Here is an 18974-nt window from a genome sequence, read left to right as displayed (position 1 = left end):
ATACTTGATTTAGCCTCCAAATGTGCGCAATCAACAGTTTTGTCCAATTCTGCTAGTTTTAAGGAGGTGTTTTTGCAGTGTAGTAATGTGATATATGTTAGGAATTGCTTACTTTTAAAGGCATTTTTGTGCAACTTGGGTGTTTACTCTCTAAGTAATTGTTTCCAAACGCTTACCATTACACAATGTCATCGCTATTGTTTAGTTGTTGGAAATTACTACTTGTTCACATTTGATGTGGAAAAAAATAGCACTAAATTACATTTTTGCACAGTAACATTTGATCTTTTGTACATATATATTTGAATAGAATTATCGGCGTGACATTATCGTTATCGGGTGGAAGGGGCAGGAAATTAGCGGTTATCGATATCGGTTGAAAAATGTATTATCGTGCATCACTAGTTTTTATGTCATTTAAAATTAATGGAAAAATTGGACGTGCAAAGCCGTCAATGGCATAGCCTGACTTGGGGGTCCTTTGAATGTCAATATCATTCCCATGTGGCATTTTTTGCTATGTGGCGTTTTTTTTTTTTTTGGCATTTGGCAAAATGGATTTTTTGCTATGTGGCATTTTTTGACATGTAGCAAAATGCATTTTGCCATGTGGCATTTTTATTTTGCCATTTGGCAAAATGGATTTATTGCCATGTGGCATTTTTTGCCATTGCGTTTTTTTTTTTGGGCATTTGGCAAAATGGATTTTTTGCTATGTGGCATTTTTTGACATGTAGCAAAATGGATTTTGCCATGTGGCATTTTTATTTTGCCATTAGGCAAAATGGATTTATTGCCATGTGGCATTTTTTGCCATTGCGTTTTTTTTTAGCCATGTGGCAAAATTGATTTTGCCATGTGGCATTTTTTCTTTGCCATGTGGCATTTTTCCACATGACTAAATCTATTTTGCCTCGTCGCAAAAAACAAAACAAAAAACAAAACAAAACAACACACATGGCAAAATCCATTTTGCCACATGGCGAAAAAAATGGCAAAACATGGCAAAATCCACCTTCTGTCAACACTGTTGTTATCCAACATGCCTCCTAGCAAGCACTGCAGCGCTACAGAGGTAAATAATCAAAATAATAGTCTGTGTTAATGATTTCTTCAGTTACTCTTCCAGTTGTTTCATTAATTGCTAGTTATGGCATTTGGTAGCACTTTTTTTGACAGTGGTGCCAAAAAACCATCATACTTATGACATGACACTGCCATGAGTATTAATGAATGCTTATGACAGATGTCATTTTGAGCCATCCGGCAAATTATCTCACTTTTCAATGGATGTACTAAAAGATATGAGCTGGACATAAATGGAGTTAATGACATAATTTACCGGGTGATACTTAATGACATCTGTCATACGCATTCATTAATGCCCATGATGGTGTCATCTCATAATTATGGCGGTCTAATGGCAGTCTCATGATGCCGTTGTCAGAGTGTTACCTATTAACCCAAATAAATCAACAAATAAGCCGCACGATTCAAAATGAGGGAAAAAAGAAGTCCGAGGAATACGGTATTCTGGTAAAAGTGAAAGTAGTCTTCCAAAAAAATACAAGTACAAGTAAAAATGTGTTTGGTGAAAAGAATACAAAAGTAATGAGTAACATTGCAAGTAACTGCTTATGATGTTTTTATTTTTTTATTTTTTTAAAGACATGTTTTCTCAGCACAAAGTTATCTATATGAACTATTATTATACTGTACAATAATACATTACATAACCACATTAAGCCAAAGGGGGGGGGGGAATCATTGAATTCCAGCGAAAGGAAAAAAAAAATGACAGAAATGAAGCATCATTTGTCCAAATAGCATGAGAGCCCTATTGTGGAGAAAATACTTGGTTGCTTGGCGAGATCAAGAAAAGAGGCAGCTCTGAGGCAATATCTTTCACTGACTGAGATACTGAGTCCAAGTAAGGAGCTCAAATTGAGACGCATTTGAGATCAACACAAAATCTCATAGTTGTCTCTTGGTGAGATCTTGAAAGACAGCTGTGAAATATTATTGAGAAATCGTCACAGTAGAACTATTTCTCAAGCTGTGTGACTTTAGAACGTTTTTAGAACTACTATTTTTTTTACTTAGGAGGAGCAGCATTTCTCGTAAAAAAGGGTGTTTCCTGTTCCCACTAGGGGGCGCCAGGCCTAATGGGTAATATTTCAATGCAGTCATGTTCAGGCCAGGATACCTCTCATGCATGCCAGATATGAAAAAAAATGCACCTTGTATCAGGAAGTTATTAGTCATTTACGGAATTTGGCGTGTTGCCAAAAAAACGCCCAACTTTGGTACCTTGCCCTGGTCAGGCCCGTGAATGAAAACTCACCATTTTGATAACTTAACAGCTCATATGTCTCATGAACAGTCTCACCAATTTTGAGGAGTATCCAATCAACTGCGTAGGCGCCAAGTTCTCAAACGTGCCCGCTGTTTATCGATTAAAATTTCATGCTTTTTAATATTCAATCCAAAATACCTGACTTCCTGTTGGGTTTGGAATATGGGTGCAAGAGACTTTTTGGAGCAGTTTTGCACAACGTATCGACTCCCCAAATGTCATCGCTGTACGTTAAAAAAACCTAAATGGAGAGGCCTTTTCTAAAAATTCAACGGGGTGCCACTGAGCAATTTTGTTAAGTGTTTTGGCAACGTTGCAAAATTATCTAAATTTACGTATGTGTATGGTGTATGTGCAAATTTTGGTGAGTTTTCGAGCATGTTCACGCCTCCAAATTGACCATTTTCATTTGCCATGAAGAAATAATAATGATCAACATTTGCATTACAATATGGCTCTCGCGTCAGTTGATGCTCGGGCCCAAATTCTTGGACGGTCAACAATAAGTATCTATAGGTACGCAGTGTAAAAACATTGCCTCAAATATTTTCACGGGGAAATGAAGTCGCCAACAAATTCTTCTGGCAAGACTGAGAAGAACATGTCATTGAGAAGCTCCATCCGTGAGGAATGGGCACCCTGCAGGAAGAAAAACAACAAGCTAGACTGGTGAACTAGTGACAATATACAGTGAGGAGCAGAAGTACAGTATTTGCACCCCTTGTGATTTTGCAAGTTCACCCACTTAGAAAATAGGTAGAGGTCTGAAATTTCAATCATAGATGCATTTCCACTTAGACATAATCTTGAAAAAAAAATCCGGAACTCACATTGTATGATTTATTTGTAATTCACTGGGGTCCATAAGTATGTGTACCCCTGAGAAGATCAGTGCTAATATTTAGTAGAGGTGTGCATTGGCACTGCCCTCACGATTCGATTCGGAACGCCACGATTCGATTCGATTCAGAGGGTCACGATTTGATTCGGTTCGATTCGGCAATGCATCGCGATGCATTAAAGCCTGGGATGCATTAAAATTCTAAAGCAAAGCATATTTTTCGTGAATCATGAAACAACACAAGCGGTCAGACATCAAACAACTTTTTATTGGCTCCTGTGTCACTCCTGGTTGAAGTCAAATGAAAATAGTATACTTTCAGATATACAGTGCCTTGCAAAAGTATTCGGCCCCTTTGAATCTTGCAACCTTTCCTCACATTTCAGGCTTCAAACAAAGATATGAAATTTAATTTTTTTGTCAAGAATCAACAACAAGTGGGACACAATCGTGAAGTGGAACAACATTTATTGGATAATTTAAACTTTTTTAACAAATAAAAAACTGAAAAGTGGGGCGTGCAATATTATTCGTCCCCTTTATTTTCAGTGCAGCAAACTCACTCCAGAAGTTCAGTGAAGATCTCTGAATGATCCAATGTTGTCCTAAATGACCGATGATGATAAATAGAATCCACCTGTGTGTAATCAAGTCTCCGTATAAATGCACCTGCTCTGTGATAGTCTCAGGGTTCTGTTTAAAGTGCAGAGAGCATTATGAAAACCAAGGAACACACCAGGCAGGTCCGAGATACTGTTGTGGAGAAGTTTAAAGCCAGATTTGGATACAAAAAGATTTCCCAAGCTTTAAACATCTCAAGAAGCACTGTGCAAGCCATCATATTGAAATGGAAGGAGCATCAGACCACTGCAAATCTACCAAGACCCGGCCGTCCTTCCAAACTTTCTTCTCAAACAAGGAGAAAACTGATCAGAGATGCAGCCAAGAGGCCCATGATCACTCTGGATGAACTGCAGAGATCTACAGCTGAGGTGGGAGAGTCTGTCCATAGGACAACAATCAGTCGTACACTGCACAAATCTGGCCTTTATGGAAGAGTGGCAAGAAGAAAGCCATTCCTCAAAGATATCCATAAAAAGTCTCGTTTAAAGTTTGCCACAAGCCACCTGGGAGACACTTCAAACATGTGGAAGAAGGTGCTCTGGTCAGATGAAACCAAAATTGAACTTTTTGGCCACAACGCAAAACGATATGTTTGGCGTAAAAGCAACACAGCTCATCACCCTGAACACACCATCCCCACTGTCAAACATGGTGGTGGCAGCATCATGGTTTGGGCCTGCTTTTCTTCAGCAGGGACAGGGAAGATGGTTAAAATTGACCGGAAGATGGATGCAGCCAAATACAGGAACATTCTGGAAGAAAACCTGTTGGTATTTGCACAAGACCTGAGACTGGGACGGAGATTTATCTTCCAACAGGACAATGATCCAAAACATAAAGCCAAATCTACAATAGAATGGTTAAAAAATAAACGTATCCAGGTGTTAGAATGGCCAAGTCAAAGTCCAGACCTGAATCCAATCGAGAATCTGTGGAAAGAGCTGAAGACTGCCGTTCACAAACACTCTCCATCCAACCTCACTGAGCTCGAGCTGTTTTGCAAGGAAGAATGGGCAAGAATGTCAGTCTCTCGATGTGCAAAACTGATAGAAACATACCCCAAGCGACTTGCAGCTGTAATTGGAGCAAAAGATGGCGCTACAAAGTATTAACGCAAGGGGGCCGAATAATATTGCACGCCCCACTTTTCAGTTTTTTATGTGTTAAAAAAGTTTAAATTATCCAATAAATTTTGTTCCACTTCACGACTGTGTCCCACTTGTTGTTGATTCTTGACAAAAAATTAAAATTTTATATCTTTATGTTTGAAGCCTGAAATGTGGCGAAAGGTTGCAAGGTTCAAGGGGGCCGAATACTTTTGCAAGGCACTGTATATGTCGGAAAACACAGACAAGACTGAAAAAGCAGTTTCTGCTCTTGCACTCCTCTCGCAGAGAAACTGTTGTATTTTAAGCCAAAACAACTGTTGTGTTTGATAGAACAATATGTCTATATGCTGCCATAGCAGATTCATGGCTCATTAAGCCCCCAAACTATTTTTAATTTGCCCGTTTTACCCTGGAAACCCCCGTTTACAGACGTCGCGCATTTTTAAAATGTCTGCTCAGCGTCAAGGTGCCAGTCTTTCTGCTCTCGTACGAGAGCAAAGCGCCACATTTGTTGCATTCGGCAAGGCCGACACGGTTTTCTGTAGCATCTTCCACTATCGATTTAAATCCTTTCCACACACCACTCGTGGATTCTTGCCTTTTCAATCCCCCTCGTCTTTAGTTTGCTTTTCACCTCTTGCTGCTCTATATCGAAATTCGAAAAAGTAATACGAGGATGCAGTTGCAGACTCGCGGAGAGGCCAAAGCGCGAGGGGAAGATTAAAAGGAGGGCGGGGCCACGGCGTTCATGTGCGCAAACAATGCACTGGCTCTGCTGCAGCTCATGTTTGGGATTACCAAAGCGCCTTCTCTCTGTTTTATCCAATTTATTTATTTTTATCACTAATATTCCTTAGTTTAACATCCATACATCGTTTTAGGATACAAATATATATTTATTAAAAAAAAAAAAAAGCGAGCGAGAATTCCGACCAGACCCGAACGCAAATCATTGAAATTTTGGGCCCGACTCGGCCCGAAATTCGAGTCGGGTTCGGGCTCAAGATCTAGGCTATTAGTCTTATATATTTTAAAATGCGCTTAATCGATTCGGCTTGTTGCCCGCATCGAATCGAATCGTTCATGCCCCGCATCGGGTTGCATCGCCCCATCGATTATTGTTGACACCAGTAAAATTTAGTGCAGAAGCCTTTGTTTGCAATTACAGAGGTCAGACGCTTTTTGTAGTTCTTCACAAGGCTTTCACATATGTAAACAGGGATTTTGCCTGTTTCTGGGCTGTTGTTGAGAAACACGAAGTTTTAGCTCCATCCAAAGATTTTCTATTGTACAATGTGATTTCTGGATTTTTTTTTTTAGATTATGTCTCTATGAGTGGAAATGCATCTATGATTTCCATTTCAGACCTCTATCCATTTTTGAAGTGGGTAAACTTGCAAAATCACAAGGGGTGCAAATACTTCTGCTCCTCACTGTGTATATAAACTACTACTACAGTGGTAAAAAGTGGTACCTCGAGATACGAAAGCTTCAGCACATAAATGAAGTTTTTCGAAGTTTTTTTTTTGCGTCATATTATGAAAAATTATTCATCATACAAAAGATTAGTATTAGAGTACATAATGTAATCGATAATTACCGCTCGCAGTAATGTACTAATGTAACAACTAGAGATGTCCCGATCGATCGGCATCCCGATTGATCGGGTCCGATCAAGTCATTTTCAAAGTATCGGAATCGGCAAAAAAATATCGGACATGCCTTTTTTTAATATATATACTGTATATTTTTTAATTAAATCGTTTTCTAATTGTATTTAACGTTACAGAAATAATGTGTTACACTATTTCAGAGTCTTTAAGCTTAAGGTAGGGGTGAGAATTACATTTTTTTACATTTATCACGTTACAATATTTTACGAAATTAACGCATGCGCTGCACGACCCTATCACTCATTGTCGCGTTCAATATATAATGGCGCAGTTTTACCCATACAGTATATACAGCTAAAAGGCAGCGTAAAATGAGTAGAGTGAATTTTGGCAGCCTTTGGAACCTTTTTTTTTAAATGGCTAAAGCCTTACAATCCGTCTCCCAACGATAAGAATTATCATGGGAAGCAATTTGGGGAAGAAAGGTAGTAGTTGATCTTTTTCTTAACACTCTATGTTATTTCCCAACGCAGAGAAGATATATCAATAGGTACAACGACGCACAGTCATGGTTGCACTTCCCATCATGCATTTGGGCAGAACAGTTAAATGGCTACAGTATAATTTACTGAAAGCTCAACAAATACACTAGATGGCAATATTTAGTCACAATATACAAAGTCACATTTATCCTTTAAGAATTACAAGTCTTTCTATCCGTGGATCCCTCTCACAGAAAGAATGTTAATAATGTAAATGCCATCTTGAGGATTTATTTTCATAATAAACAAATATGAGTTTTATTCAAATTTTTCTTAATGCATTGCCAAAATGTATATAATCGGGAAAAATTATCGGGAATGATTGGAATTGAATCGGGAGCAAAAAAAAGCAATCGGATCGGGAAATATCGGGATCGGCAGATACTCAAATTAAAACGATCGGGATCAGATCGGGAGCAAAAAAACATGATCGGAACAACCGTAGTTAAGAGCATTGCAAAAAGCATTTTATAGCATTTAAGCTAGCAGACTATTGACATGTAAGTTAGCCAATTGTTCTTTTGTTGTGCATATACCCTCATTTATTTATTTTTCTTATACCATTTCAGGCTCAGGTATTTCTATGTTCCTTATCCGATTACTCGGTTATTCGAACTAACTAGTTCATCGATTAATCGACTACTAAAACAATCGATAGTTGGTTCCTTGTTTTTTTGTTTTTGTTTTTTTAAACATTGACACCTTTTTAAAATGATATCTCGATTCTTGGCAGCAGCAGACCGATAACCTTTTGGGATACAAAGTATCACGATAAATCATCATTTTGATATTTTGTCACACGCCTAGCCACCACCTGCCATGTGCCACAGGTAAGTAACAGGTGCTGTTAATTACACAAATCAGAGAAGCATCACATGATTTTTCAAAGGGTGCCAATTAGGGTTGTTCCGATCATGTTTTTTTGCTCCCGATCCGATCCCGATCGTTTTAGTTTGAGTATCTGCTGATCCCGATATTTCCCTATCCGATTGCTTTTTTTTGCTCCCAATTCCAATCATTCCCGATAATTTTTCCCGATCATATACATTTTGGCAATGCATTAAGAAAAAAATGAATAAAACTCGGACGAATATATACATTCAAGTACAGTACATAAGTACTGTATTTGTTTATTATGACAATAAATCCTCAAGATGGCATTTACATTATTAACATTCTTTCTGTGAGAGGGATCCACGGATAGAAAGACTTGTGAATGTGTATATTGTGACTAAATATTGCCACCTAGTGTATTTGTTGAGCTTTCACTAAATTGTACTGGAGCCATGCCAAAATGCATGACGGGAAGTGGAACCATGACTGTGCGTAGTGCTACCAATTGATATATCTTCTCTGCGTTGGGAAATAACAAGGTGTTAAGAAAAAGATCAATTGCTAACTTGCTTCCCATGATATTTCTAATCGTAGGGAGAGGGATTGTAAGGCTCTAGCCAATTAAATAAACAGGCATGAAAATCTCTCACCTTTCGGCGAAATTCGCCGTTTTGAAGTCAAAAAGGGCGACCTACGTGAATTGCGTAGATCCGAGGAGAAATTCTTTTTTGGGGGGAGGTTTTATTTAATTATTATTATTATCATCATGTGATTAACTTAGTAGGTAAACTGAGCACTTAAGAACACAGTCAGCAAATCCTTCTAGATGCTTCGCTGACGAGAACCAATCATCGACCCAAGCTGCGTTCCATTATTCCAAACGCGCGCACTCCTTACGCGTGTACATGGAGTACTCGGAGAGCCTTCGGTTGCATTGCAAAGCTGCGAAAACAAAAAGCAGGCCTTATCCACATCGGGGCAGACCAGAGCGCAGCATACACACTTGCCTGTATTTGCCAGCAGATTGAATTTGGTGAGTAATGGTTTCAATCGTTTTCACGTTTTGCGATATAAAAAAGTTACTGCCATTCGTTGCAGCTTGCGTTGAACACTGCCAGAGCTAGCCAAATCTCCCATGAAAAAAAATAGCTCCCGTTAAATTGGCGTCAAGCTTGTGTATTTAGCGGTAATATAAACGAAGAAACACACTGTTGAGTCAAATTAAGCGGCATTCTCTCGGATGGAGGGGGCGCCTCACATCGCTCCCGTCGTCCGCCGGAGTTGCGTTATTTTCGGCTTGGATTTGAGCTGACGGCCGGTGTCGGCACAACAGCGGCCCGACGAGTGGTGGGAATGAGTCCTGCTTCTTAAAGCTTTTCAGAAATACAGGGATCCCTCGTTTTTCGCGGTTAATGGGGACCAGAACCCGCCGCAATAAGTGAAAACCGCGAAGTAGCGCCCCATGTTATTTTTCTATAAGATTTTTATGTCATTGCTTTATTAATCATTAGGTGCTAGAGTTGTTAAGTATGGATAATAATGAAATAATAGTTTTAAGAAAACTGTGCTGTTGGTGGCTCAGTGACCATCTGATGTGGTCTGTTCTCAGATGAACAAGTTGAGGAAGGAAGTTTTGATGCAGAGGTTGAAGGAAGAAAAGAGGCAGACTGACTGAGTCACAGCCAGAAAGTGTTGATGACAGTTTTGATTTCTATTCACTGTTGCCCCCTCCCAATTAAAGTATGTCACAGTCGCAGCCAATTATTATCTAAAGCTGGTTAAAATTGAAGTTATGTTGTTTTAAGGTGTACTTGTTCATGTGCCCCTTTTGATCTACGAGCACCCACCCCTCCACCGGTCTCTGCATGGCCCTGCTGAAACACAGTGTGGGTCGACAGAGCTCAATATTTTGTTGGGGTGGACAATACAGTGTACTGGAATATATTTCCTCCACACCCTTCTCACCTTTTTAACCCCTGACCCATTTTCATGCCTGAATAAAGGCCCCAAAGGCTGCCAAAATTCACTCTACTCATTTTACGCTGCCTTTTATCTCTCTATATAGGTAAAACGGCGCCATTACAGATTGAGCGCGACAATGCGTGAGTGGATCATGCAACGCATGCATTAATTGCGTTTAATATTTTAACGTGATACATTTTTTGAAAAATTAATAACCGCCGTTATCGGGATAAATTTGATAACCCTACCTTAAGCCTAAACTAAAGATTCTGGATGAGTTTAACATATTATGTCTGTCACGTTAAATACAATTAGAAAACGATTTGATTTATTTAATATATATATATATATATATATATATATATATATATATATATTTATATATTAAAAAAAGGCATGGCCGATATTGTCTTTCCGATTCCGATACTTTGAAAATGACGTGATCGGAAAATAAATACATGAAGATATTTCTACTAAAGCATTTGTAATTGCAATCATTTTCTGGGAGAAATTCAGCATTATTTGACTAATTGCGGAGGTGCCACTCCTTTTGGCCAGCAGTGTAACTTACACGTGATGCTTTTTCAAGGCACAAACACCGAGATGAAATAGCAAGCAATGGCTGCCGAAGTTAGCTCGTCTTTTAACACTCTTTGTGTTTGCTTTAAGGTTGAGTAGTCATGTGATAACGTCTGTAGAAGAGCTGGGACCTATTAAACTAGTAAAAGTAAGTGCCACTAGGGGGTGACAAAGCATTACAAATAAAGACGGCCAACCAGAGGGCATGACAGCAACCTTAATTGTCGCGTTTTAGTCGTGCTTGTAATGAGTAGGCGATTAGCATGTAAAATAGCCGCTCCGGAACAAATTAGTTTCGTATGTTGAGGTACCAACGTATTTTAAAAATGGATGTTGTGAATGTAAACGCACGGGCATGTTGTCCATCGAGGGAGGCACGTCTACCATGGCCCGATCTGGGGGTGGAGAAGGAGGAGGTGTCGGCATACTGCGAAAAAAAAATCTTAATTCCATTTTCAAAATCAAGACATTGCTGAAGTTCACAAATGTGACCAATATTCTGTCCATTCACATAAAAGCAAGGTCCAAAGCATGTCAGTCAATTTTCACACGGGTGCAAAAAAAAAATACAAAAAAAAAAAAAAGTACAACTTACTTTGTCACGGGGATGAGTTTTCGTCCCAAATAACCAGTTCCAGGTTGCTGTGTCTCTGTAAAATGATAAAACAGTTAAATACAATAGGTACACATCAAGGGTAAAACTTTGAGTCAAAAATTGGGGTTGAGGTTTCCACCTGAAACAGGTCTGAGGACATACCCTGAATTAATTCATTTTTAAATACCTCAAGTATATAAATACTAACAGTTAGCCGGTTACCGGTTTCAAGGTTTACTGTGGTATGAAAACGTCACGGCTATTTTATATGTCCCAAAAATGCAGTGAGAAATGGCTTGGATCGGCAGCGCTCACTTACCCCCTTTGGTTTTTGCTCTGTCGGTGACGCCGTTGTTGCTGTTGAAACTACACAAGAGCTTTTTCAAAACCACCTCAAAAAAGTCTAGGCTAGTATGTAGAGCCGGGTGGTATACCGAAAATTTACCGTTACCGAAATTCTTCGCGATAAAAGACGTAATTTTGACCATGTTGGTAAATTTATTAATTTAATATTACAAGAAAATATAATATTTCATCCCGCTTTGTGTTGTGCGGCTATGTTCATTCCCCTTTAAGAAAGCAGTCAGTGTGCTTATGTTTGATCACGTGGTTAACAAGAACTCAAACAAACAGAAGCCCGGTAGGCTAACGCTAACGCTTCGCCGAACTTTCACCCGACTTTAAGACTCTTGGTGGCCTCCAGACGGGCTTTCACCCGCTGTCCTCCCTGGTTCTCACGATTTTAGGAGAGGGTGCTTTCAGTGCTTTCCACTGGTAGCTAGGCCACAGGCTAACGCTAGCGGCTAACGCTACAAATGAACGTGATGAGTCGAATAGTGGCTCAAACCTTGTCGAAACGGCTAAACTTAATGAGTGGATTGGGCACGGACTGCACCTAGCAATCAGTATGTCGCGTTATTTTGTATCTCTGTGTGAGATTTGTCTGATACCATCATAAAAGCTATGATTGTAAAGCATTCTGCATAAAGTATAATCCAACAGTGAAGACTATAATATGACCGTTTAATGGACAGAACTATTTTTCTGTATGTGCTTATTTTATTCGGTGTCATTACTGCCATCATAAAATCTTAAATGTTTCCTTGGCATAAGAGCAATATACTGTAGCTTTAAAGCGGAAGTTCAGGATTTTTGACATCAGGCTTAATCTTCGAGTTAGCAGGAGTTAAGTTAGTTGATGGACTTGATTTCAACAAATTCAGTTAGTCCGTAATTTGTTAGTTTCAGGGCTCTGGAGTGGATAAGCTAGCGCGAGTTAGTTTATGTTTAGACTGCATATACAATTGTTAAATTGAAAGCTGGTAAACACATCAACAAGAAACGGTTCATTTGTATTTCATGCATTGATTCAGAATTTAAAATTATATAACAGTCCGATTGGGCAAATTTATCGTCATTTATCGTTATCGAGGTAAATCTGCTCAATTTACCTTGATACGTACTGATACTGATACTGGACTTTTCGGCGAAAGTAACCGGTGGACAGCCGTCATTGACGGAACGGCAAGTTTTAATGAATTTGCGCCGAGGGACGGGGACAAAAATACAGCGACGCCGCGCTAATGTCAAAAACGCATCCAATAGCAGAGGGGCAGGCGTACTTATATCTGTGCTATCAGGGTGTTTTGGCGGATGGATATATGTAATCACGGCTTACGAAACCTTGATATATATGCACTTTTTTAAAGTTTTGCGAGTTCTGGGACATTTGAAAAATGACTCGCATACCACTTTTTGCTAAGCTAAATAGTACCTCAATGTGCGTTTGTGTCGAAATGTAGTTCAAGAACAACAAAAAAAACTATTCATCTTCTGACCAAAACTAGTAAAACTCTTCACAAGGCTATTAGAATTTCCCCCTACTCCTTGAAATGGGTCCGTTAACAGAGGGACTATTATTGTTGTGGTAATGTAGTATGTATTTGGGCCAAATAGAAGGAAAAAGAAGGACTACGAGATGTAAGTCGTACGATTGCTACGAGAAAAAAAGTTGTATTATTACATCGGGTAATGTAGCTGTAATCAGCTACGCATTTTACGTACATGTAACGTAGCTGAGAGCTACCACATTAGCCTGGCGAATGGAATATTTCAAATAGATCTTTGTTATGGGTTTTCTTTGGGAAAAAAATGTGGAAAAAAAAAAATTCCCATTTGTCATGAGGACTCAATTTCGCTTTGGCACGACATGGTGATGCGTTCCGGCTCCGATGCAGCCCACCACCACAGCTTAAAAAATTCATAGGGGAAACCCTGAATACTATTACGTAAGCTTGTTAACGAGGCTGTTAAACTGGCTAGTTAGCATGCCAAGCCGGCTAAGTAGCATTCCCGCTAGCATTAGGCTAATGCTAACGGCGAGCGTCCTCTTAACACTAGAAAACCCAGCAGAGGCCGACTCGGCCCTTCCTCAAGACAAATATTCCTAATATTCCCAAGCAATGGCCGATTTGGTCTCTCTTCCTAAAAAACCCAGAGGTGGCCCAAATGACCCAAGTGCTTTTGAATTAGCAAGTCGTTGTCCGACAGACAGCAACCATTCATATGTAAGCAACCACTAGACATACATTGTGTTAGAATGCGGCCCAAACGGAGGGGAACACACCACGGTTGCACACTTAATGTGATAGTTTTTGTCAGTTCAAGTCAAGCTACATTTATTAATTTACATTTACATTTATTTATGGAGTTTTACGCTTTTTACAAACTTTTAACTTACTTCTCCTATACTCCACACAGAAAAACAGAAAAAAATGGCCCAAATGTGTACATTGTTTTTGCAAAAAAAAAACGTTTTAGAACTGCAATTTGAGTTTAAAGCGAGATCATGCATATAGTTTAGAATGACTGGATCTAATGGAGCATGAATTGTGGCCATTTTGTCTGAAGTTAGTATGAGAAAACGTGTAAAAAAGCTTTGAGAAAAACAGAAACAGAATTTGTGTCATGAGAAGGTGGAAGGGAGCGGCCCTGAACAGTTTCTTTGACACACTGAAACAATGACTGAATGTCCTAATAGTCCTAATTATTATGAAGGGAATATATACTGCACAGTGTTGTCGATCTTACTTAAAAAAGTAATTAGTTACAAGTTACTAACTAAATTACTTTTTGGGAGAAGTAACTCAGTTACCTCATTGTAAGAGTAATTTGTTACTCAGCAAAAAAACTCATGTTACTTTTCATGTTCTACACGTTATTACAAATATACAATAGAAAACATTTCACATCAAAGATGTTTATGTTAACTGATTGAATTGATTTTTTCATTCCTCCCCCAAAAAACGTAGGTCAGATTTTTTACATTTTTTTTTAAAAATTCACCTATATATGAGTTAGTGATATACAATCTCATTGGGCTGTCATGATAAATGGTAAAAAAAATCACAGGGACTTTGATTACTTGCCATTGAAAATAAATGGGAAATTTGTTTTTATATGTATTTGTTTAAATTCTGACACAGGACATACCATCTTCATAAGTAGGACTGATAATTCAACATTCAGTCATTGTTTCAGTGTGTTCAAAAGCAACTGCTCAGGGCTGGTCCCTACGCCCTCCTCAATTATTTATTTTGAGTCCTAATTAATAAGTCTCACCAAAAAACAAAGGAACAATATGTATGCCGATCCTTTCCTGAGGTGGTAAAATGATCAGGTGTTTATTTTGTCATAACATAGCAATTGCATTTAAAAAAAATATATATATATAATATATATATATACATATATACCGTATATATAATATATATTTCATGTGTGGTGCTCTTCGAATGAAAATATATACTTTGATTGAAGGAACCTTTTTTTTTGGATTGACTAAGACATACACAAATCTACCTACAAATTTATCAACCTACAGTAGGCAAGTAACAAATAAGTGTCTACTAATCAGGCTACTTTAGCTGAGGAGGGGGTTGGGCGAAAGAGAAAGCAGCCTCACTCAGCAAGGTTTCGCCCAACCCCCTCCTCAGCTAAAGTAGCCTGACTTGAACCTTTTTCGCCCAACCCCCGCATCAGCTAAAGTAGCCTGACTTACTCAGACACTTATTTCTTACTTGACACTAAACTGCTAAACTTCTGAGAATATTTTAATAACAGTATTTTAATAATTCTAATTCATTCGGATGTATTTGTTTGAATACCCTCTACATGTTAAAAAAAAACAATTTCAAAAAGATCAATTAACAATTTGCTGTGGATATACATTTATGTGCATAGATATTTAGAAATAATACAACTAAGCACACCAAGACACAGTGGTGAAATGAAGAGCACCACACATGAAATTGCTGGGAAAAAAAATATGCAAGATTAGTAAATACCACTCTTGGTTCAGAAACAAGCCATCATTCAGGTTTCATACAATGGTGTAAATATTACATTGAATTTGAAACCAAATTAAATTAAACTGAACTAGTGATCCACATCTATGTGCATGTGTTATGGACCCTTCCGTTAGTTACCAGTGTTTGTTTTGTTTGCTTTGCTTAAATTAAATGAAACAAGCTTGATACATCCAAACAATATTCTAACAGCTGATGACCAGTATTATCTACTCTCAATGCGTTTTCTTCAGTCAGAAAAGTAATAGTTAAAAAAAGATTAATCACGATAAAATTGCACTAATTAGGGGTATGATAAATAAAAAATCGACACCACTAATTGTAATGTTAGTTCATTGTTCATTGTGTTTCTTCATTTGTAATGTTTGTTTTGTTTTCCAGTGCACTTTTTGTCATTGCTTTTGGTTACGTAACAACTTTCCGAACGGACTTATGACGTACGTGAGTGTAAAGAGGTGTCCCAATTCGTAGGGCTGATGTTTCAAGCCCTACCCCTTATTGCTTCGTTTGAAAGGCCAAGGGGTGGGCCAAGGGGTAGAAATTGGATGCGGCTTGCGGTAGGCGGTAGGGTAGGCTCGGTAGGCCAAAATGGGACACCCTTGGTAATATTAGAGAGCACCAAAACCCCATTGACTTCTCGTGATAATCTTTAAAAAATCCGGAACTCTTATTGTATGATTTTTTTTTCAATAATTTATTCGTAATTTATTGGGGTTCATAAGTATTTGTACCCTTGAGAAAATCATTGCTAATATTTAGTGCAGCAGCCATTGTTTGCAATTACAGAGGTCAGACGCTTTCTGTAGTTCTTCACCAGGTTTTCCCATATGAAAACAGAGATTTTGGCCCATTCCTCCACACAAATCTTCTGTAGATCAGTCAGGTTTCGGGGCTGTCGTTGAGAAACACCAAATTTCAGCTCTATCCAAAGATTTTCTGGATTCTTGGATTGATGTCTGGAGTCCACTCCAGAACCTTGAAATGCATTTTACGCAGCCACTCCTTGGTCAGCTTGGCTGTGTGATTCGGATCATTGTCATGTTGGAAGACCCAGCCACGACTTATCTTCAAGTCCCTGACTGTGGGAGGGAGGTCATGGCCCAAAATCTGACGATACATTGCACCATTCACCCTCTGATTTATAGAGTCGTCCTGTCCCCTTTGCCGAAAAGCATGAGGTTTCCACCTACATACTTCACAATGGGGATGGTGTTCTTGGGATTGTACTCTGCCTTTTTTTCCCTTCACAAACGACAGTAAAGTTAGCACCAAAAAGTTCTACTTTGGTCTCATCTGACCACATGATTTTCTCCCATGACCCCTCTGCATCATTCAGATGGTCCCTTGCAAACTTCAGACAGGCCTTTACATGTACTGGCTTCAGCAGCCTTTGAAACTGTGCATCCAGCTCTCTGCAGGTCATTGACCAGCTCCTACCATGCAGTTCCAGGCTGAGCCCTCACTTTTCCCATCATGAGTGATGCCCCACGAGGAGAGATTTTACATGGAGCCCCATTCCAAGGTAGATTATCAGTCATGTTTAGCCTTTTCCATTTTCTAACAATTGCTGCAACTGTTGATTTATTCTCACCAAGCTGCTTTCCAGTTGTCCCGTAGCCTTTTCCAGCTTTGTGGAGCTAATCAATTTTTTTTATCTGTGGGGTGGGGTAAAGGTGGACTTTTTTTAAGGTAGAATGACAACTCTTTGAGTGTCATAATTATTGCTGATTCTCAGGTGCACAAATACATGAACTGAACCCCAGTAGATAAAAATATATAGCAAATAAATTTTAAAAATCATACAATGTGATTTCTGGATTTTTTTTAGATTGTCTCTGAGTGGAAATGCATCTATGATTGAAATTTCAGACCTCCACCTCTTTTCAAAGTGGGTGAACTTGCAAAATCACAAGGAGTGCAAATAATTGCTCCTCATTGTATACCAAGTAGTCCCAGGAAAACAAAAAATTCTTGATAACCTTTCAACAAGTCCAGTATAGAGGATAGAGGGTGTATTAGAGGTACATTTATGTGTGTTTTCTATAGTATTTCATCGTTTTGACTTGATAGTTTTGATTTGCTATGATTACTCTTGTTTGAATCCTGTGCATCAATAAATACCAGGAAGAAAAGACAAAAATTAACTTTGTCAGACTCTTATTTCAGTTTTACATTTGATACTGATTCAATGTTCTATTTTCTGCAGGCATCACAAATATACTGTTATAACAAATATTGCTAGCATATAAAGGCCCCACAAATACACCGTCAGAGATATTTTTTCCGACAGTAAAATCGTAAAACAATACACATTATTAAAATGTGCAAAACCCCATAAATGTAGCTTGACTTGAACTGACACATAATATTACATGAATAGTACTACTGTTGTGTGTTCCCCTCCATTTGGGCCGCATACCAACACAAGTGGTTGCATTTCCATATGAACGGCTGTTGTCTGTCCGACAACGACTTGCTAATTCAAAAGCACTTGGGTCATTTAGGCCACCTCTGGGTTTTTTTGGAGGAGAGGCCAAATTGGCCATTGCTTGGGACTGTTAGGAGTAGCAGAATTCTCTGGGACTTCTAGTGTGTTAAACTCACGGACAACTTTTTTTACATACAGTAAATAAGTGAAAATAATGTACTGTTTTCCTGCTGAGTGTGTATTACCACCAAGTTGGCTTTGTCCTTGTAGATGCTAGAATATGTGCTCATCTGTTGATGTTCTATCGGAATTGTTGGAAACCTTTTACTTATTCTAAATTTTACTGACAAAAACATTTTTAGTAAACCTTGATTAAAACTAGACAAAATTAGTCTTGAGTTTTCGTCAACAAAGACTAGACGAAGACAAACACATTTTGAGATGACTAAAATATGACTAAGACTAATAAGTATTATCATCCAAAAGACTTACATATGTGTCGATGGAATCCAAATACATTGGCATCAATAGAATTGACATAAATGGCCGTCAATGGCATCTGCGTACATGGGCGTTAATGCAATGTAAATGCCATTGGATCTTTAATGGGAAATTTGGACATACATGGACGTCAATGGCATCGACTAACTTATGCATCAATGGTATCCAAGTACATTGGCATCAATAGAATTGACAAACATGGCCGTCAATGGCATCTGTGTACATGGGCGTCGATGCTGTGTAAATGCCATTGGAAATAAATGGGAAATTTGGACGCACATGGCCATCAATGGCATTGACTTACATATGCGTCAATGGTGTATATCGAGTATATTGGAATTAATACGATCGACATACATAACCGTCAATGGCATTAACCAAAGTAAATGCCAATGGCGATGAATGGCAAATTTGGACGTACATGGATGTCAGTGGCATCCACTTTCATGTGCTTCAATAGAATCAGAGTACATTGGCATCAATAGAATCGACACAATTGGCCGCCAATGACATTAACGTGCATAGCCCTCATCGGCATCTGTGTACATGGGCATCAATGCAATGTAAATGCCATTGGAAATGAATGGAAAATTTGGATGTCCATGGCAGTCATCGGCCAAAAC

At 38.7% G+C, this 18974-nt stretch overlaps 1 protein-coding gene across 1 annotated transcript in view; it reads right to left on the bottom strand.

The window, feature by feature from the left end:
* Nucleotides 1-1402: 1402 nt before the first annotated feature.
* Nucleotides 1403-18974, bottom strand: part of LOC130926552 (signal transducer and activator of transcription 1-alpha/beta-like) — a 52525-nt gene continuing 34953 nt past the window's right edge. The window contains exons 21-23 of the mRNA XM_057851489.1: nt 11056-11110; nt 10812-10887; nt 1403-2995 (exon numbers count right to left, since the gene is read on the bottom strand). Of these exons, the coding sequence (XP_057707472.1) occupies nt 2906-2995; nt 10812-10887; nt 11056-11110 (221 nt within the window). The 3' untranslated portion in view covers nt 1403-2905. The remainder of the gene's footprint in view (nt 2996-10811; nt 10888-11055; nt 11111-18974) is intronic.

This window comes from Corythoichthys intestinalis, chromosome 12 (assembly GCF_030265065.1).
Source record: "Corythoichthys intestinalis isolate RoL2023-P3 chromosome 12, ASM3026506v1, whole genome shotgun sequence".
Taxonomy (NCBI): Eukaryota; Metazoa; Chordata; class Actinopteri; order Syngnathiformes; family Syngnathidae; genus Corythoichthys; species Corythoichthys intestinalis.
The sequence above is the reverse complement of the archived record's forward strand: the minus strand, read 5'-3'. Positions and strand labels throughout refer to the sequence as shown.